Raw genomic sequence first — 21816 nt, forward strand, 5'->3', positions numbered from 1 at the left:
CCACGCCACGCTTCATTTAGGCAAGTTACACTTTATATTTAATTACTCAGTCATTGCTAACTTGGAGTCATTGGTTCATCTAGAATGATTCTTATGATGTGCTAATTCTTTCGAAGTATTTCGGGACTTGATGCTGGAAAAGAACCAGAAGAACTGAGTACTTTCACTAAGGTCCAAATCCAACTCGATCAAAAAGGTCCCCAACAGTTGGTAACCACACTATCTAACTATTAATTAGACTAGAGTCTAGACACAACAGTTGGTAACCACACTATCTAACTATTAATCAAACTAGAGTCTAGACACTCAAGCAATATATTTACCTTTATCTTCTAGGCACCAAATGCTAATTGTGGGGTCCGTCACAGCCAATCTAGACAATGTCGAGAACCATAAATAGAATAGCAATTTATATTAATTTAACACATATGTCATACGGTACCTTGATTTCGTCATCTACATAGAAGCAGATATAAGTGCAGTCTCTCCTTTTAGCTTGCCAAACATTAAATGGCATATGCAGTCGTACAATGCAAGTGCATACGAAATCTGAGGAAGAGAGCAGTCTAGCATGGGAGGAAAGAGCTAGCTTGTCAAGTTAGCAAGGCGTGAATGCTTGAGAATCCAACTAATGTTTTTCAGATTTTTATCGGATAGTAAACCTTTTTACTCTTTAGAATCAAGGCAGCAGGCAAGTCATCCTTGGCTACCGTATTAGGAAATAATTGTTGTAGTTATTATAATATTATTGTGATTATGATAATATCTTTTTTATTAAGTCAAACATTAGGAAAATGTTATCATAGTTATTATAATATTATAATCATTATAATTTACGTTTTCTAGCATAAGTCAAGTGCCACAAATTGTGGATTACGGCTTACATGCCGTAATAGTGGTTGTGTGCTTGATTGCAATATTTGTATATAATACCTAGTATAGAAAGAATTATTCAATTGAAGAAATTCATTCAAAACAATTATACATTTTATTTTCTTTACATGGCATTAGAGCACCGATCTTGGTTACTCTAGACACTCATCCCACTTCCACTACAAACACAAGCCAACTTTTTTTTTCAGCAAACACAACCGACATGACAGGAAAAGATCAAACACCAACAGAAAAAAATTATTTTGCCAATGCAGCCGACAGACATGTTGTTGACCTCCACCATGACCACCATATTTCTCATCATGCTGCCAATATCAATACTGACAGAACTACATCCCCTATTTCCAGTTGGCACCCATCTATTTCGTCCAATTCATTGCACGGCCTTTCCAGTGAACAACTACAACAACTTGCTCATATTGTGTCCATGATAAATTTCAATCGTGCTTCCGGTAATCATAATGTTTATGCAAATGCTCCAAGTCTGTTTTTTGTTTCTGCTATTTCAGTAAATTCTATATTCACCAAGCCTTGGATTTTGGATAGCGGAGCTATAGACCACATCACTTCTGATTCCACACTTTTCACTAAAACTAATTCATCGTCTACACCCATAGTCAATCTACCCACTGGTTCTACCGCCCTAATCACTTCCATTGGCACTATACCATTTAATTTTGACATCACTTTAGATAATGTTTTATGTGTCACATCCTTCCATTTAAACCTTATGTCTGCTAGCAAAGTCACTGATTCTCTAAATTGTTGTGTCATATTGTTTTCCACCTATTGTGTCTTACAGGACTTGGCTACAGGGAAGATAATTGGCTCGGGTAAAAAGCGCGGTGGGCTTTATTACATGTCTCTAGTGCTGTGAACACCAGTTTCTTGCCAAGTATCACATCCCTCCAACTTATGGCACATGCATCTTGGTCACCCTTCTCCTTCTCGCCTTAAATTAATCTTTCCTTTATTATCTTCACATAATATTTCTTTTGATAATAATTGTGGTGTTTGTCCCATGGCCAAACAAACAAGACTTTATTTTTCCTTAAGTTCAATTTCCACTCATACAGCATTTGATTTGTTACATTGTGATATTTGGGGCCCACGTATTCGGGGGCTAGATTTTTCCTTACCACTGTGGATGATTTTACTAGATGCACATGGATATTTCTTATGCAATTTAAATTTGAGACATAACACCTTTTGAAAACTTTCATTTCCTTTGTCCACACACAGTTTAATGCCAATGTTAAAGCAATCAGGTTGACAATGGATTAGAATTCTTATCCATGAAAGTTTTTTTTCCAAAATAATGGCATTGAGTATCAACGCACATGCGTATATACTCCATAACAAAATGGGGTTGTCGAATGTAAACACCGGTACATTCTCACCGTTGCCCATGCCATTCGATTCCAATTCAACTTACCCTTGTCCTTCTAGGGTGATTGTGTCTTAACATCAGTATATCTCATTAACCGCATAGCATCACCATTACCATCCAACAAATCTCCTTTTGAGCTTTTGTACAACCGACCACCATCTCTTACTTATTTGCAGGTTTTTGGCTTTCTCTGCTATGCCATTGTTGTCTATCCAACTCAAAATTTTGACATCCGTGCCAAACGTTGCATAATTATTGGCTACCCTCTTGTTCAAAAAGGTTATACACTCTATGATTTGGACACTCATACATTCCTTATCAGTCAACATGTAAGATTTCACGAAAACATATTTCCCTTCTCAACACCATCTGCCACTCACTTACAACCTCATGATCGAAGGCCTATCTCATCACATGTCCCCACGTCATTTTCATGCTAACCTATACCAACCATGTCACAGACACCAACATGCCATGTGCTTGACACACGATAGCACATGCAATTACCATTCTCACACCCTGCCAACCCACCAGGCCCACTGCCATTTGCCTCTAGTGACGACCCATTAAGCCTAATCAACCTTTACCCCACTCCTGACCCCCCCACCCCGCCTCAATTTGCTAGCCTCAACCCCACCCTAGTTACTCCCCAACCTCTTGTGTAATCCACACGCCACCTGCCAAATGTTTGCCATATGCCAATCGACTATCACCCATCAACCTCTTGTGTCTTCTAACACTGCACCACTTCAGCCATTACCCACTTCTGTTGGCCCACTATCTACTACCAACCCACCTTCTCATGATAACACACCATCTCATGCCAGCCCACCAACCCATTCTGATCATACAAGCCCACCTACTCCTCATACAACCACACCTACTGCTAATATTGGCCCGACAACATCCCTTCCTTCTTAGCCCACCATGGCACCTTCATGCCATTCCACTCGTCCTACACACCCTTTGGCATGGCATAAAGCATCTAACATGGCGCCTCGTCCTTCAAGTCCTACCGAGCTCACTTTCTATACTCAAGCTATCCAAGATCCTAATTGGCAACAGGCCATGCACGTCGAATTAGAAGCTCTGCAACAAAATAACACTTGGAGTATGCTTCCCTTGCCTTCTGCTCATAAATCCATCGGTTGCAAGTGGGTCTACAAAATCAAATAAAAAACTAACGGCACCATTAAGCATTACAAAGCTCGTCTCATTGCCAAGGGCTACACTCAAATTGAGGGCGTTGACTATGAGGAGAATTTTTCTTTTACCGCCAAACTTATAACCCATGCAATGTCTCCTTCCTCCATGGTAATTTGCATGAAGTTATTTAGATGACGCCTCCTCCTGATCTTCACCGATAGGGGGAGAACACTGTATGTCAGATCAACAAGTCTCTTTATGGACTCAAACAAGCATCCAGAAATTGGTTTTCTACCTTTTCAACCATTATTCAGAGAACAGGATACCATCAGCCAAAGGTTGATTATTCCCTCTTCACCAAGACACAAGGTACTTCATCCACAGCAGTGTTTATCTATGTTGATGACATACTTCTCACAGGTAATGATCTGCAAGAGATAAAACACCTCAAAATGTTTTTTTTTCTCAAGCGTTGTTGCATCAAAGACCTCAGAGATTTGAAGTATTTCTTGGGCATTGAATTTTCACGTTCCAAGAAAGGTATTTTCATGTCTCAAAGAAAATATGCATTAGACATTCTGCAAGACTCGGGGCTTACAGGTGCACGATCGGACAAGTTTCCAATGGAACAGAATCTCAAATTCACCCCCACAGATGGAGCACTTCTCAATGACCCAACTCAGTATCGAAGATTGGTTGGGAGGTTAATTTATCTCACTGTCACAAAGTCAGATATAGTCTACTTCGTTCGGACACTTAGTCAATTCATGCATCAGCCTCAAAAGCCACATTTGGATCCTGCTTTACGAATCCTCAGATACATCAAAGGGACACCTGGTCAAGGCCTACTATTTCCTGCCTTTAAGAATCTTTCCTTGAAAGCCTTCTATGATTCAGATTAGGGAGGTTTTCGTGCCACAAGGAGATCAGTTACAGGGTATTGCATTTTCCTTGGAAATTTTCTCATCTCATGGAAGTCCAAGAAACAAACCAATGTGTCTAGATCATTTGCAAAAGCCGAATATCGAGCTATGACCAATACGTGTATGAAGCTAACTTGGCTACGTTATATATTACAAGATTTAAAGGTCTCGCAAGTAGCTCCCACACCATTGTATTGTGATAATCAAGCCGCTTTGTACATTACAACAAATCATGTTTTCCACGAACGTACAAAGCACATAGAAATCGACTGTCACATAGTTCGCAAAAAACTACAAGTTGGAATGATTAATCCTTCACATGCTCCCACTCGTTTTCAGTTGGCAAATGTATTTACAAAGGCCTTGGGAAAGGACGAGTTTGTGACACTACGCAACAAGTTGGGAGTTCACAATCTTCACTCTCCAACTTGAGGGGGAGTATTAGGAAATAATTATTGTAGTTATTATAATATTATTGTGATTATGATAATATCTTCCTGATTAAGTCAAACATTAGGAAAATGTTATCATAGTTATTATAATATTATAATCATTATAATTTATCTTTTCTAGCATAAGTCAAATGCCACAAATTGTGGATCATGGCTTACATGCCGTAATAGTGGTTGCGTGCTTGATTGTAATATTTGTATATAATACCTTGTATAGAAAGAATTATTCATTTGAAGAAATTCATTCAAAACAATTATACCTTCTATTTTCCTTACATACCAAACAAGGCTCCTTCTTTCATGTTTGACATCTCTTCCATTGAATATGATCATTCTACAATGAGATGTATGCCAATACAGTGATCTGAAGCCTCTATTTATAGCTGATGGGAATACAGTTGTTAGATTCGGATTCGCTTGTAGTCAGCTCATACCCACTCCTCAATTTGCCTTAAACATAAGTTCTTTATATTTTTTTTCTTCTTGTTCTTTTTAATAAAGGGAACCAAACTAGATAATCCACAGGTATGAAACTAGAATACGATCGATATAAATGCCACATCATTGCCCACTGATTTCTCAAAGATTGTCTGGGGCATGTAGCAATGGTAATATAGCACTTATCCTTTCAACCTCAGAGCAAGCGTTCTTGGTTTCCTTCCCCCTTGGATCATCAAGACTTCGTTAATATCACGAATGTATGGTAAGTACTCGAAAGAATTTTTGAAAAGTAGCCCAAATTTGAACTTGATACAGACTTTGTCCCTATTTTGTTGATGATTTTGTAGACTTTTACAATTTAATCTATTTGAAGGGTTCAAGCACTACTCTGACGGGCCTATTTGAAGGGGTAGCACTAGTCTACGGGCCTTGAGGGGAGTTCGAGGACTGTTTAAATCACCTCTCAAGGACTTTGAGTATTACACGAGGTGTCTTGAGTGAAGTAATCACGAATGGCAGGATGGTGATCAAGAAATCAGTTGTTATATGCAAATCCGGCATCGAAGTTCAGGCATTACATATTTGATTTCTAATGTTCCATATATATGCCCATGACCCGCTATTTCGAAGAACGGTATCACGAGCAAGACTTGGTGCTTTACCCTAGTATATAGGTATTTGTGGCCACCAAATTCTATTGTGTACTAGCCCAAATTCCATTGTGTCAAAACAACTTTCTAAGTTTTTGAGGATATTTGGTATTTTATTATTATGGTTCATATTAGGATCCCTAGCAAGCCAAGGGTTGTCATACCGAGCATCTCCAATAAAAACTTTAAATTTCGTTAAACTAGTAAGTGATAGTGTTAGAAAATTATTTTAGCTACTTAATTTAACTTTTTATTTTCGACAACACTCTCAATTTTACAAATGTTGGATATTTTATTATTAACAATTCAAAACCAACCCGCTCATTTTCTAATACAACCATCCCTCTTCCTTTTCTCCTTGATCAAGGTTCCACCCTTGAGTTTTATTTTTAAAATATTTAGCAAGTGAATAGTTGCTCTTTAAAATTAAAGAGTGATTGTTCATTTTGATATAATAGAAACTCTTTTACAGCATCTCCCATAGATGAGTTTTTTGAGTTGTCCCCTAGTTAATGCGAATGTATAAGGAATGAACATTAGAGAAAAGCCATATTGATCTAACTTCCTTAGATTACTTGTCTCTTAGTTTGATAACATTCTTTAGATTACATTATTATTTTGTAACATAATAGAAATAAAAGTAAATGCCAAATAAACTTTGCCCGTCTAATTTAACATAATAAGTATTCTTAAAATATTTCATCATATAATTGACTTTTTGAACATGCATCTAACAATTAAAACTAATAATTCAAAACCAAATGCTACTTTCATCATATTAATTACTTGAGATCAATGCTTCAGAATTGTTGATTTGATTATTCTTATGTCACTATATCATCCACCAATAGCGACTGTTGATTTGATTTTTTTTCCCCCACAACTGAAAATAATTATTTTAATTGAATTGGTATTTGAAAAATATTAAAGAGACTCTCTATGTACTCTCTATCATCTCATAATTTAATATTAATTTACATGACAACATTATAAATTATTATATCAAAACATGAAGTGACAGAAAATTCATAAAAAAAATCCTAAAAAAAAATAATAAAAATCTGCTTCGAAGAATCTGAATATATCAAATTGAGACCATCTCCAACCGAAGAGTACACAGGGTCAGAGGGCCCAAAATAGCCCGAAAACCGTTTCCAATTGAGCGCTAGGCCAAATGGCTCGTCGGCCCCACGGGACAAAAAAGGGTCAATTGGTTGGCCATCTTCAGCCAGCCCGCTGGCTAGCCCAATTTTTTTTTTTTTTTTTTTTGCTCTTTTCCATTTACCCAACCCACTTTAGGGTTTAAAGTTTAGGATTTTTTTTTTGTCCCAGCCCAATTTTTTTTTTTTAATTTCTAATTTTTCCTACATCATTTCTCACATATTTTTCACCATTCCATATTATTTTACCTTATTTGATTTCAATTCTTCACATTTCATACTATAGCCCTTTGGCCCTTAATTGGAGATGGTTTTTTGTCACAGAGCTATGTTTGGCCTATGGCCCTCTGACCCCTCAGTTGGAGATGGTAAGAAATATGGCCCTGCACTATTCATTAAAATATTAATTTCTTGGAAGGCCAGAGGGCTTAAACGAGCCCTATAGCCCTCCTTCGGTTGGAGATGGTCTGAATGACACTAGCGGCTCTTAGCTTCAAAGCAGTGTCACAGAGCCATAGGCTAAGTCTTTGAGAGGCCTATGTGTCATATGAGAGAGGATCCTCGCCGGATCGTTTTTGTGAGGATCCCGAGGATTCTTCAATCACATATGTATATCATACATCGTGCAGTCAGTTTTTGTCAAGTAATGTTTATATTCAATTTTAAATAAAAAAACATTTATAATGATTTCTGATCATACGATGTACAATGAATGGATGTGATTGGATGATTCCCATGATCCTCCAATCACATATGTTCATTGTACATCATGCGGCCAGTTTTTGTCAGGTACTGTTTATATTCAATTTTAAATAAAAAAATTTACAATGATTTCTGATCGCACGATGTACAATGAACAAATGTGATTAGAGGATCCCCAAGATCCTCACAAAGAGGATCCGGTGAGGATCCTCACAATGAGAATCCGGCGAGGATCCTCACAAAGAGGATCCAGCGAGGATCCTCCTGGCCTCCTGGGTGTTATATAACGAAAATAACACTAACGTTGGGACCCAAGACAAGTGTCTGCATCTTCTTTGATGTATTTTGCTTTTGTAGTATTAGTACAAATTAAGTATGAAAATTACAATATTAGAATCAAACTTGTAGGATTGAATATAATATTTGTTTATATTTAATACAATTATTTTAGGTGCCAACAAAAGCTTCATCAAAGGAGTTCAAGCACAATTCTCAAAAGCTTCACACACTCTTGATCAAGACAGTGTGAAGCAAAACCAATTTATGGTGCCAACAAAGCTTCATCAATGGAGGGCAACTACAATTCTCAAACCTTCGAAGCAAATTCAAGACTGTTCGAAGCAAATTCAATTTATATGGTTCATCCAAACCTTCGACTACTACAAACTGTGGCTTGCATCACAATCTCTTGATCAACAGTGTGGAAGTAAAATTTGTATATGTTGTCTCTCCCACATTTTCAAATTTCTAGTTTCCCCAAAAAAGAAAAGGGAAATTCAACAAAGCTTCATCAATGGAGGACAACTACAAAATCTCAAAAGCTTCACACTATGTTGATCAAGATAATGTGAAGCAAAATCAATTCATGGTACCCAACAAAAGCTTCACCCATAAAAGTTTCACCAACAAAAGCTTTAACTCCAAAGCTTCACCAACAAAAGCTTCATCAATAGAGGACAACTATAAATTATCAAAAGCTTCACGTTATCTTGATCAAGATAGTGTGAAGCAAAATCAATTCATTGTACCCAATAAAAACTTCACCCACAAAAGTTTCAACACAAAAACTTTACTCACAAAAACTTCACCCACAAAAGCTTAACCTACAAAAGCTTGACCCACAAAAGCTTCAGCCTAGTTCAAGAATAAGCATATGGAAAGTTACTTCTTTAAAAGCAAAAGTATCTCATATCATCTCTTCTCCATTTGCTTCTCCTTATCCTTGGAGCTATTTACGACACAAGGAGAATGAGAACAATCAACCGGAAGCCTAAGTCGAACCTCCGATCCAGGTTGCTTGCTTGGAAGTCTGATTGCTTACCTTGTTTGTTACCTCCTTCAGCAAATCTCCTAGCTCGGCAACTTGGGGGACTCCTACTATAAGGTTTGTATTGCACTTGACCCAACCCGAAACTACAAGTAAGCTTCAAGTGAAATTGATACATTACCTTGTGCATCTTCATCGGTTAAAGATACCACCCCTGGATTAAGGAAAAATACTTCCAGAGAAGATGTCACATCTACATATGAGACAGATAAGGCAAGTGAAAATGATGCCACACTTCGGTACTTATAAGTTTCGTGATTATTCAATGGCTTGGATCTTGCAAGTCCCCAACCGATGAGCTTCCCTCACTCGGGAACTTAGGGGAGCACTGTTTGTACCATACTTGACCAATCCCGAAACTACTGAGCACCGGTCAACATTATACCGTCAAGGACCCAGAAGAGTTTCCCTCCAACTAGGAGGCCAATCACAGCGTGACACGTGCCGACATCAGAAGCCAATCATAGCGCGACATGTGTTAACATTAGAAACCAATCACAACACGACACGTGTCAATGTTAGAATAAAACTAGAAACTCTCTTCTATAAATAGAGATCATTCTCTCACAATATTTCCTAATGTCATTTGTACTAAATCATTCACTAATACTCCCTAAAGGAGAGCTTGAACCTATGTACTTGTGTAAACCCTTCACAATTAATGAGAACTCTTCTACTCTGTGGAATTAGCCAATCTGGATTAATCACATACATCTTGTGTTTGCTTCCCTGTCCCTATCCATTTATTTATTTATCCACACAAGTGACCGGAGCAATCTAGCAAAGGTCACAAACTTAACACTTTTTGTTGTACCAAAATCCTCGTTGATTTTGTGCATCAACAATGTCCATGACAATCAAACCTAAGTTGAGAAAAAACCACTCCACTACAAGAGGAAAATAGAATAGTAAAAATAAAAGTATGTATAATAACATTGAGGAAAATATTACATGTGGTCTAATATCCTAATAGATAGAATGTTGAGTTTCTACTTATGCGTACACTCGAAACTCTTTATCCTCTAAATTAATATAATAATTTCAAACTCTTCCCCTTCCCTTAATAATAGTAAAATTGAAAAAAAAAATATTGAGGAAAACAGAATAACCAAATCCATGTGCATCAAACATGACGGCCAGCAAGGGCCATATGCTATCACAATGACCAGACTATAGTGAAGAGGAAACATTGCGGCCTGTAGTTGAATTTATTATTTTTTATGCTTATTTTTATGATAATTGACTGCTTGCGTGTTTCTGATTTGGAATAAAGTCCCCAAAAATATCACCTAATCCACTAAAAAATCAACAATAAAATCATTGACTTTATTAATGCACATTGATCTTCCTAATACCTTTCTAAATTCATAACCATGACAATTGACATAAAAATATAAACTCATCAACTTCCATATATAAAAAATAAGAAAGAAAAAAAAACCGCGTTTTATATTATCGTCTAGCTATAGCTCCCCTTCATTTCAAGCAGACGAAGAAGAGAAGATCATCAATGAGCAACATCACGAAAACTGCAAATTGGGTTGTTTTGGTTCTTCTTGTAATAACAGTGAAAGTCAGTGGTCGTTCTTTTGGACTCAATACTCGGAGTACTTCGTCTTCCCAATTGGTTTCAGATGGAACAGATCATGCATATCAAAATCAAAGCAGCTGCTCCCTCTTACTTCTCAAAGGAGTTGAGAATATCGATTCCACAGAGTCGTCTTGCGAGCAGCTTTACGGGTTCTTGCCATGCTCCGACAGTGTTTTTGGGCATGTGTTTCTAATGGTGGTCTATGAGTACTTGTTGTTTCATGGTGAGTCGTATTTGGCGGCTGGAGGTGAACAGATTTTCAAGATTTTGGGTCCTGGTGTGTTTGGTGCTAGTGCTTTTCATGTCATCGGTGCCCTTCCTGAGTCTCTATTACTTCTTGGTATGTTTGTATCTACAATTTACAAGTTTTTTTCTTCGTTTTTGTTGTCACAAATCATAGATGATGAGATCTTCTAAATGTTCTTCTGTGCTTTTTTTCCTTTCCTTCATATTGTGAAAACTTTCCTGCACTCATTGCATAAAAGAGGTGTTCCACATTCATGATCATGTGCTACTCATCACAGGATGTAGCAAATGGATTGGATTTGATTTTTCATTAATGTACTACACACATTATTTAATTAAATATTATCTAACATGTCACGCCAGCTACTTGTATTAAAATTCAAACTATCTTATATATTATATTATCAAAATGTTAATTAAATACTAAACGTATAGCAACTATTAAATTTTTTATTTTATTTTTATACTAACGATGTTTTACTTCTGGGAAGGAGATCTTCTAATCTAAAAGAGTGAAAATTGGGTTAGGCCAAACAAATAGTCAGTCACTAACTAGGTATCTAACTCAACACATATAATACATCATCGTTGTCCATATCACTAACAAATGAAGAATAATACAGCTAGACTGTGGTATTAGTTGGTAGCTATAAAAATTCTTTGAATTTGTGGTTTAGGAATATAATTAGAGTATATAGCTGGAGGAGAGGGATTCCAACTGCCAATATGGAAGATATTCTGATTTTAATTTGTAAGGGCGTCGAAGTCGATCTTGTACTTATTAATGTATCTACAACCTGGCAAAAACAAGAAAATATTAAGTGGTTAATAAATTTAATCACAAGGTTTGACGATAATTGTATGCGATGTAGTTTAAGGAAGTGATTTATAAATGTTAATTAACCAGTAAGATAGCAGAAGGAAGAAAAAGCACATGCAGCCCATATGCACACAAGACCACTCAAGTATATAAAAACATAAAAAGGATTAGAAGAATCAAACAACCAACAATTATATATATAACTAATCATATCACACTTACTGAAGAAATGCATTTGGAAGTTTCAGTTAATTAAACTCATTGATTTTCCTTCACTACTTATATTAAAATTGTACACATATGCAAATTGTAACGGTAATTTGATAATTCTGCACACAGCTTCTGGATTTTTTAACTCCAAGGAAGTCGCTCAGGAGTATGTCTATACTGGAGTTGGGCTGTTGGCTGGATCATCAATTTTGAGCTTAACAATACTTTGGGGGACTTGTGTAATTGTCAGCAGCCAACAATTTTCAGATAATCAAAGCTCTAAGGCTTCCAATGAGTCAGATTCATCACTTTTATCATGGAAAAGACTGCCTGCATCATTGACAGGTCAGCCTTGTCATTATTTTTTTTCTTCACACATCTGGATTTTTTGGATGAGGATCCTCACATCCTATCATTTTATCTTGCATTATACGATCAGCTTTCGTAAAGTACTGCTTGTGTTTAATTTTAAATAAAAAATTTTAAATGTCTACATAATGTGAGGATCCCTAGGATTGTAGGACCCTCACAAAGAGGGTCTAGATGAGATCCAAATCCAAGATTTTTAAACCCTATATCCACTTATATATTGGATTCCCTTGCCACATACCTGAAAACTTGTCTTTTCTACTGTACACGGGTGTATGTGATGCTATGATTTTATATATGAACGGCTAAAAGCTTGGAATGGAATAGTTGAATCGAAATACGCAGTCATTCACTGAAGTGATACATCCCATATATAACTGGTGCGTTGTAGAATAGTTTTCAGAAATAAAAGTTTGTAGGAAATACAAAAAACAAAGCGTTATTCGCACTTCTTTGAAATGCTAAATAAATTGCTACCTTCAAACCTTTGGGACAAATTTCCTTCTTCAGAAGTGTGGGAGTTGCACAAGTGGTTCGTGAACTCCCCATTGAAAAAGAGTTATAATAAAATGTGCTCTTGCATTACAAGAGTGATAATTTCATACCAATCGACTAGGTCTTCATAGAGTAATGTAAGAGATCCCAAGTTTTCATCCTCTCCTCATTGTTTTTCTTCTCCTTTGAATTCATAGATTGTGGTATTACAACGGATTTAGAGACCAGCAGCCTTGCGAAGATAATGATTTGTTCAGTAGTACCATTTCTTATCATGCAAATGGCAAAAATCTTTCCATCCTCTTCCGGGGAACGCATCGCAATCTTGACTGCTCTCAGTGTTTCTGTTGTATTCTTATTATTGTACTTCATTTATCAGGTACGCATTGATGAATATCTCTATACATGAACTGATAATATTATTGCCGTTATATATATTAATGTCTTTGAAGTATTCATGTAAAATATTTACTGTTAAAACCTTACAGATCTTCCGTCCCTGGGTTCAAAAAAGAAGATTAGAATTTGTGAAACATGGGCATTTGATTTCAAGCATTTTACAACATGTCCAAAAACATGCACTGGCGAGAGTCCTCACTGTAAAAGGGGCACCAAATATACCTGCTATAAGAAGGTAAGGTCTCACCGAATATTGCCCCATGGTGATAGTGGTAAAGTCGTCAAATTTGTTCACCAAATAATCCTCTTTTGCTCACCAAATAATGCCTTTGTCATAAGTATCTTATTTGATAGCAATAAATGAGTTTCAGAGTGAGCCGAAGTTGAATAACTGTAATACTTTATTTAGTGATCAAATGTGATAAGAGAATTAGCACTCGAAACTCTAAACGTGTGGAAGTTCAAGAGAGAAAATATACTAAGAGGAACACATAGTAACAACTCCCCTTCAATAATTTTAGAACTGTTTTGAATTCTATGAAGGTCCCCATATATTGTTTGATTGGTTACTAATTAAATATTGCAGACTATTTGAGGAAGTAGACGAAGATGGTGACAATTATATATCGCTTACTGAAGTAAAAGAACTTCTTCGTGAAATCAAATTCATATCAACGGAAGACGATACTGATAAAGGAACAGCAGAAGTGATGAAACAGTTTGATCTGGATCATGATGGGAAGATTAATAAAGATGAATTCATCAATGGCTTCACAAAATGGATTGAGGAGATCAAGTCAGTGCATAAACAAAATACCGAAAGATCGTTGGAGAACATATATGAGGTAACTCATCATCTACCTCCAAGTTGGCCCCAAAATTTTCATTTCTTCTTTCAATACTTGAAAGTAGTTGCTTATTCATTACAATCTGATCCTCCATGCCAAATGAGGCCTATATATCATGCATGCCCTGATTATAGCTAGTAAGAATATTAACGAAATGCATCGAGTGAAAAAGATCATTTGCCTTTTTCATATCAATTTACGTCCATTCTCCTCAATAATTTACATCTGCTTCTATTGCTGAGCAGGTCTTTCAACCTTGGATTGAAAATAGAAGACGAGAACGTGAAATGAAGAAGAATTTAATGTCAGAAGTACTAAGACATGTCCAAAGCAATTCACTTGGAAGCATTGTCACAAATGACGGCATGCCTGATATACCAAATATCAGAAGGTTAGGACTACATCTCGTCTAATTAAAAAGTAACAGTACCATTTTTGAAATGGTACTGTAGACTAACCCAAAGGGGTAATGTAGACTAACCGTTTGGTTGCTATATATACATAGTGTGGTGTTATTCTCACACCTATTGTTATCTCTCACACATCCCTCTCAATTTTTGACCGTGGGATCATGAATTGAAAAATATCGATGGAAAAAAAATTAACAAGTTTGTTAGAGGTAAAAAAATGATGTGTGGATAGCATTACCCTATACATATATGGAACAAAGTTTTTCAGATTTATTTTATCAACGGAGGAAAGAGGAAACTTGGCACTTCTTTGAGCATTGGGGAAAGAGAAATACGGTGTTAATGTATAACGTATATGTTAGTACATATAGTTTGTTAGTTTGACATACATTGTTGGTTTATATTTCATAATGTAACAGAGTTTAAACTTAGTACAGTATCGGAGCTTTGTTTGGTAGTCTAATATAACTACAAATAATCAGCAATGTAATACGTAGATGCATGTAGTATTACTCTGTATGTGCTTTTTGCTGTGGTATTGTGTCTACTGACCACTCTCTTCACCATGGAAAAACAGGTTGTTTGAAAAGATTGATCTCGATGGAAATAATTATATATCGCAATCAGAATTGAGAAAACTGATCGGAGATATCAAGTTTGGTAAGATTCCGGGAGACGTGGATGAATCAGTTGTAAAATTGATAGAAGAACTTGACACAAGTGGAGACCAGTTGATCAGTGAGGAAGAATTTGTTACTGGATTAACAAAATGGATAAACAAATCCAACGATCAAGCTCCTCCGTCACTTGAATCGGAGGACGATATCTACCAAGTAAGTAACTCTGAGAACTATAAGGGAAAGGAATTGAATTGAACACCACTTGTCTCCTTGTCTGAAAATTATCGTTTAACACAGTTTTCTGCACACGTATCAAACTGTAATAATTTATATGAATACAACTGTTAAGATTAATTCTTCAAAATGATTATGCAGAGGACATGGGACGAAACAGATAAGTTGGTGGATGAAGAGTACAGCAGTGGTGGAGCTGTCGACAAGTCAAAATGGGCTTGGATGAAAGCTATAACATATTTGGTTCTAGGGTTTGTTGTATTGGCAGTTTTAGCAGAACCTCTTATAGATAGTGTTCAGGATTTCTCCACAGCTGCAAGCATCCCTTCTTTCTTTGTATCATTTGTGCTAGTCCCCTTGGCAACCAATGCCAGACAAGCCACTTCAGCGATTAAGGCAGCTTCAAGAAAAACACCAAGAACCACATCTTTGACATTTTCTGAGGTTTGTCATTGTGCCCAATTTTTTATATTTTCTTTCTCAATTAGAAAATACCTAATTAATTGTGTTATTTTCATTATTTTACGTGGAACGTATTTTATTTGGATGCAGATTTATGGTGGGGTGTTTATGAACAATGTTCTGGGATTTTCTGTGTTGCTAGCCATAATTTATGCTCGTGAAATGGCTTGGGATTTTTCTGCTGAAGTTTTAGTAGTTCTAATTGTCTGCACTGTGATGGGTCTCATTGCAAGCTTCGTCTCCACCTTTTCCCTTTGGACATCATTCTTGGCCTACCTTCTATACCCAATTTCATTGCTTTTAGTCTATATTCTCAATGATGTTCTCAATTATACTTGAATTAAACCCACCAAGGATGTAATATTTTTGTAAATTAGCAAGAACATGTCTTTGGAATTAATTGTTACATTCTTTGTTCTTTATAAAGGCCAATGTTTCCCCAATTTTTTGTTAGATTAGATTTAAGGGAAGTTTAACGAAAAGCTCCCGGTACTATTCACTATAACGAAAAACCACATTTTTACACTAAAAAGTCAATCCTGGTACGATTCACTTTACCCTTTATTTTGTTTTTATCGTTAAAACTCAAATTTTTCAAATCATTTTTTTAGTTTTCCTTATGATGCATTAATACTTTTGATAGAAATAGATTTCTAGAACAAAAGTAGCTAGTATTTTCAAATGATGTGGTTAGGTTTCCGACCCAACATAACTTTATTGGACCATTTCATCAAGAACTTGGTGGGCAACTGCAGATTCCTAACGACATTCATCAAAAGCTTATGGCAACGTATGTCGACCACTACTACGATATGTGGAGTTTTGTCGAGGGCAGATATAGGAAACTAACGAGTAATGTCAAACATTGCCAAAGCGTGTCAACTAAGGCATTTCATCGAGCACTTGGTGCGTACAACTCAAACATTTCATCAAACACTTTGTACACATGATTGGATCGAAATTTAGATCTTTTTTATATGAAAAAATTGTAACATCATAAGATAGTACAAAATCAAACGTGAAAATCAAGAATTAAAGTTCCATCTTAAAAAAATGCGCTATTTAAAAACACTATCATGGAGCATAAAAAATAGAAAGAAAAAAAAACGAAGTCCTCAAAAAAATATAGATTACGATTTAGGTCTTTCTTCATTATTTTTTGCATGTCATATGTTAAGTTTGTGAAAACCGAAAGAAAAGGAATGGTGGTAGGAGTTGGGCTTGGGCTCTTTTGTATGTGGTAAATGAACCCTGAGCCCTCTTATTAGTTTCATTTCTCTAAGCCTAAGGAGCCCAAGCCCAACTGTTGAAAGTTAAAGACTCGTCACTGCTCAGGTACTTCCTCAGATGATCTTCACCTTCACGGCATTCGCAATCACTTCCAGAGGCTCTGCAACTCCACAAACGCCTGCAAATTTACTCCCACTCCAAATCTTCAAACCTTTCAGTGAGTGACTCTTTCATTTTTCGAAATTCTCAAGAAATTTGAATCAATTTATGTCCTTTCGGCTGAAATTGGTTTTAGTTTTGTAATTGTAGATATTTGTCTGTATTTTTGTTTTTTTTGTGCAAAATTCTGATGCGGAAAGTCTTGATTCTTACTACGATGGTGTAGGAGAGGTTGCAGTTTACCGTAATTCTTGAAGAAATGCCTCTTTTGAGTGTTTGAGACTGTAATTTTTCTGTTACTTTTACTAAACCTAGGGTTTCATGTATTATATTATGCATTGTTATGATATTTAGGGTTTAGGGTTTAGGATGAAAATCGAGCTGTGTGGATTTTTTCTTTATTTACTAGGTGCCGGAAAAAAATCCAATGCCAGAGGAAAAAAATCCAATTCAGGGTTTAGGGTTTACTTGGCGAAAGTAAAGCGAATGAGAGTTGAAAAAAATCCAATTCATGGGCAATACAAAAGAGATTTTGAGGACTTGAACACACTGGTTTTCGGTAATGAAAAATTGCGTAATTGTGCTTGAATTGGTTGTTTTACAAATTACTTCAACTGGGTTTTTATTCCTTCAAATTACTTCATCTGGTAATGTCCTTGGTGACGTTGTTGTACTAAGAGTTGGCCAAAGAAATGTCTACTAGACATATTTAGGTATAGCAATGGAACCTGAGAGACATGCTTGTAATGTCTGAAATGTGTGAGTTAGATTGTGCTTTTCAGCTCGATGCCCCGCTTGTGCAGTTGATTTTTCAAGTGCAGCCGAACCTGTAGCCCTGAAGCTGAAGCAGATTTCCTTGCACTCTGCATTGCATTCTAAAACCAACTGTGGTTTTGATTCGTATATCCCTTGGATTTTCATTTTATTCTAAAACCAACCGTTAGAGTAATATTTATAGTTGGAAGTTTTCACTAGTATGGAAAACAGTATGTTCAAATGTCTTCTTGGGTGACGGCAATATTGTTGAACGTATTAAGAAAACGAAAATGCCCGATGGACACTCCGACGTTCATTTAGCTCTTTCCTGCTTTCCTTCTATTGTTTGTCTATCAGATGATATGAGTCCGCTTGGCTATGATCTCGTGTTAGGAACCGGATTACATTAATGTTGGACTAATGCTTGCATGTTTCTCTGTGGCCTTGTTTATGCGTGGGATTAATATATTTCGCTCTAGAACTTTGGTTTATGCATTTGTTGATATTGTATCTGCTACATGTGATTTGAGGATTGTCTCATGATGAACTGAACTTTTTCAACCTTTGTTATTATGTTATATATTATATAACATAACCCCATTCGTTATGCCAAAATGACCTGGAGAAGTTTACAAAGTATTGCATGACTGACATACCGATGATGATTAAATAATTACCTAAGCTCGTTATATTTTTATTTTTGTATTAGCCTGCTGAAGAAGAGGTCGATCCCTGCATTTGTGATGGTGGAAGTGTGGTGGTCCCTCTTAGCCGCTATCCCGGCAGTAGTTGCAGGACAAGCGTTTCGAGTGAAGAAAAGGCGTGGCGAAGAGCAGAGATTAAAGAGCGCTAGAGGGAGGGAGAAGAGTTCTGATGAGATTTTTGTCTGCGAAAGGGTATGCACGTCGAAGAGAATGCTGAAAAAGGTTGGTGCATTCTCAAAGGACCCTATTCCTGATACTTGTGTTACCGTCTGCGGTGTATCTGAGCTCGATGCGTGTGCTGATGCGTGTGCCCGCACTGTCTGCGTAAACCAACATCAAGTACCGAATTGGAACGACATCTGCCTTAGGAGATGCCAGAGTGAGTGTTTGAAACTCTCTTCTTCAAATCCTCTTTAAATGAGAAACAACGTATTACAAGGGGAGGGTTTTTTATTTTTTCTAAATTATTATTATTATTATTAAATGAGAAACATTGTGTCAATTAGCTAGTTTAACTAGAGATATCCTGCCACTTAGTACTACGATCTAGTGATATTGATGTTCGCTTATAAGTGAGAGATTTTTTGTTCGATTCTCGTCAAAAAATAATTTGAACTACATTATTTACTAGCTCATTATGAGATTAAATCAACTCTTTTTTTTTAATATAGATGGTATCATTTGTTTGAAAAAAAAATAGAGATAAGCTTATATGATAACGAAAGGTTTGAATGATACTAATCATGAGGTTTGTACTCTAAAATAATTTTTCAAGTACGTGAGTCAGACGTGTGTTAGGTTTCCGTTTAAGAAAGCATGAAGTTGTGGAAATCTAAAACCCACGTAACACAAATCAGATAGAGTTGCCAAATCTGGTGGTCATTACTTTGTCAGCGACAAGCCAATCTACTTCGGCTTGCAGGCGACGTGGAGGCATTACTCCCTCATCCCTACGAAAAAAGCGTTACAACTGTCGGTACGTGATCCAATCCGATCCAATCCAAGCAACATGCAAGGATCTCTCAACTTTATTTAAACCAACAATACATGCTCTCACATGGTATGCCGTTGGTATCCAATGTTCCTCTTCTCTGAAGTTATAATTTTCAATATAATAGTTATACGGCAAGTGAATCTTTTTCAAAGTTAACTCCATCCTCGCATTCAGGGTTTTAGTTTTTTTACCGTTGTGTCCTCGTTGACATCGGCTTTATTAATGATTAAACTTGTTTAGTATCGCATTTATTCCGAGACAGGAAACTTTTATCTTAACTTTGGCTCGTTGCATACCTTGATCCATTACTGTCCGAATGGCGTTCTCTGCCGCACTTTGGTAAACGACCCGATGCAATTTAATTATAATTCAACTAGTGACGATGACAAATTGAAAGTTCATATTCTTCAGTCATTAATAAACAATTTGTTGTACGTATTATGAAAGAAAATTACAGAAACGATAGAAATTGAAGATTTTGATTAAAACTATTGTAAAAAAGTGAAATGAAATTGAAAATTAGGAATCTTATACTGTGCTTCACCATGTGCTCCAATAAGGAAGCCAAGGACTTTAAATCTTGAGAAATGCTGCTGGACTTTTTTAAAGTGAGACTTTTTTTTGGACCTTCTGCCCCTCATGTTTTTTGTACAATGTTTTATAATGTTTGCATGAAAATTAACTGTGGCAAAAAATCTGTGAAAAGTCATACTTTTGAAAGAGTTCTGTTCTTTTTCTTCCAACTGTTTGGGCAATATCATCTCTTTTAACTATCCGCACTCTTGTCTCCTGTTTTAGGTGACTCTTTTGGTTGGAGTCGTTGACAGTTAGGTGGTGACTTTTTTGGTAGAAAGGATGGCTTCAATTGGAGTGAGAGTAGGTTACAATATCTTATTTGGATTTTAGGTTTTGGTTTGGAGATCGGTGAGTTTTTGGTATGGCCATTGGCCAATCTCTCATCTCACTCACAAAAGGTAGGCCATTCGTGTTTACTGAGTATTCGGTATTTAAAACACCGCATTCTCCCTTAGTTTTTGGCCAAAGATTTTGGACCAATTAAATTTTAGAAGAAAATTTGTTTCTATTTTAGTACAATAAAAACTCAAATATGAAATATGGAAAAATGTTAAGGGGACTCGCCCCCAAAGGCAAGTCTCTAACGACTCTTCCTCGACGGGTAATGCTAGTAGACTTAATTTGTACATTGTCTAAAAAATTTATGATAAATACAACTGTTGTTATTTATTTAATTTTTTTTTTAATAAACAATATTATTTATAATAAAACGGGGGGAAAATGAGTTAAATCTCACTATGGGTTGACAAAAATGTAATTTAAATTCAGCTTTGGCGAAAATTAATCTAAGACTTGCCTCTTACAAATGAAGTAAAGAGGAATACCACTGGATTATAGTACCAAGTGGCTTTAATATAATTGAAAATTACTCTCTACAATCTAAAAAATCAAGGAAAACTAATGAAAATGGTTTGAAAACTTTGAGTTTTAATGATAAAGACAAAATAAATGATAAAGTGAATAATACCATGATTAATTTTTTTAATGTAAAATTGTGATTTTTGTTAAAATAAATTGAACCGACAGCTTTTCATTAAAGTTTACAAAAAAAAAAAATAGTAATTGCAGGTCCCACTGTTTTTTTTAATTAGAATTTTGATTAGTATATTCGATATGAATAAGATTAACTTAGAAGGTCAAACGCTTGGCCGACATACTACTGCGGACGCGGGAATTTTGCTTTGTACGCGCTATAAAATATCATTGCCGACCATCACATGTCGTTTTCTCCACGACTATCTTTACGAGCGGGCAGGACAACCCGGCGTTTCCAAAATAACCTTAAAAGGGTTTCAAATGTCCAAAAGATAAAAAGGAGAAATGTAGATAAGATTTTTTTCAAAATTAAGATTCTTTATATATTCTCGGGTACTTTATATTTTTTTGAAAAATATTTTATAATGTTGGTATGAAAATTAACTAATTATAAGGGATCAGAGAATTTGTAGAAAATCCCACTTTAAAATAGTCTACTTATCATTTCTCAAAGATAAATTTTGTTGGAAATGATATTTGAAATTTTTGTGATAGAACTATAAAAATCTGCAAGTGGTTTGAAACAAATTGAGGAAAATATTGGTGCAGTTATTAGTAGGCCGACCTGATTGT

The 21816-nt window shown here is 36.0% G+C and overlaps 2 protein-coding genes and 1 long non-coding RNA gene across 4 annotated transcripts; all 3 read left to right on the forward strand.

The window, feature by feature from the left end:
• The first annotated feature begins 5054 nt into the window (after window positions 1-5054).
• On the forward strand, window positions 5055-6103 carry LOC139189197 (uncharacterized). Its single transcript, XR_011572848.1, has 2 exons — window positions 5055-5508; window positions 5620-6103. It is a non-coding gene; the product is annotated as an uncharacterized lncRNA (long non-coding RNA).
• Window positions 6104-10484: 4381 nt separating this feature from the next.
• Window positions 10485-16232, forward strand: LOC103423037 (sodium/calcium exchanger NCL1-like). Its single transcript, XM_008388007.4, has 9 exons — window positions 10485-11016; window positions 12082-12297; window positions 13014-13195; window positions 13305-13450; window positions 13802-14060; window positions 14309-14454; window positions 15051-15306; window positions 15469-15771; window positions 15880-16232. The coding sequence occupies exons 1-9, from the start codon at window positions 10596-10598 to the stop codon at window positions 16126-16128; spliced, it is 2178 nt and encodes a 725-aa protein (XP_008386229.2). The 5' UTR covers window positions 10485-10595; the 3' UTR covers window positions 16129-16232.
• Window positions 16233-17100: 868 nt separating this feature from the next.
• On the forward strand, window positions 17101-19286 carry LOC103448740 (uncharacterized protein At5g64816-like). Of its 2 annotated transcripts, XM_029094985.2 has the most exons (3): window positions 17166-17236; window positions 17395-17462; window positions 18644-19286. In XM_029094985.2, the coding sequence occupies exon 3, from the start codon at window positions 18678-18680 to the stop codon at window positions 19053-19055; it is 378 nt and encodes a 125-aa protein (XP_028950818.1). In that variant the 5' UTR covers window positions 17166-17236; window positions 17395-17462; window positions 18644-18677; the 3' UTR covers window positions 19056-19286. The 2 variants fall into 2 exon arrangements, with proteins under 2 accessions (XP_008386230.1, XP_028950818.1); XM_008388008.4 differs by lacking the exon at window positions 17395-17462 and having other exon boundaries at window positions 17101-17236.
• Window positions 19287-21816: the final 2530 nt, after the last annotated feature.

The sequence above is a fragment of the Malus domestica genome, chromosome 11, assembly GCF_042453785.1.
Source record: "Malus domestica chromosome 11, GDT2T_hap1".
NCBI classification, from domain to species: domain Eukaryota; kingdom Viridiplantae; phylum Streptophyta; class Magnoliopsida; order Rosales; family Rosaceae; genus Malus; species Malus domestica.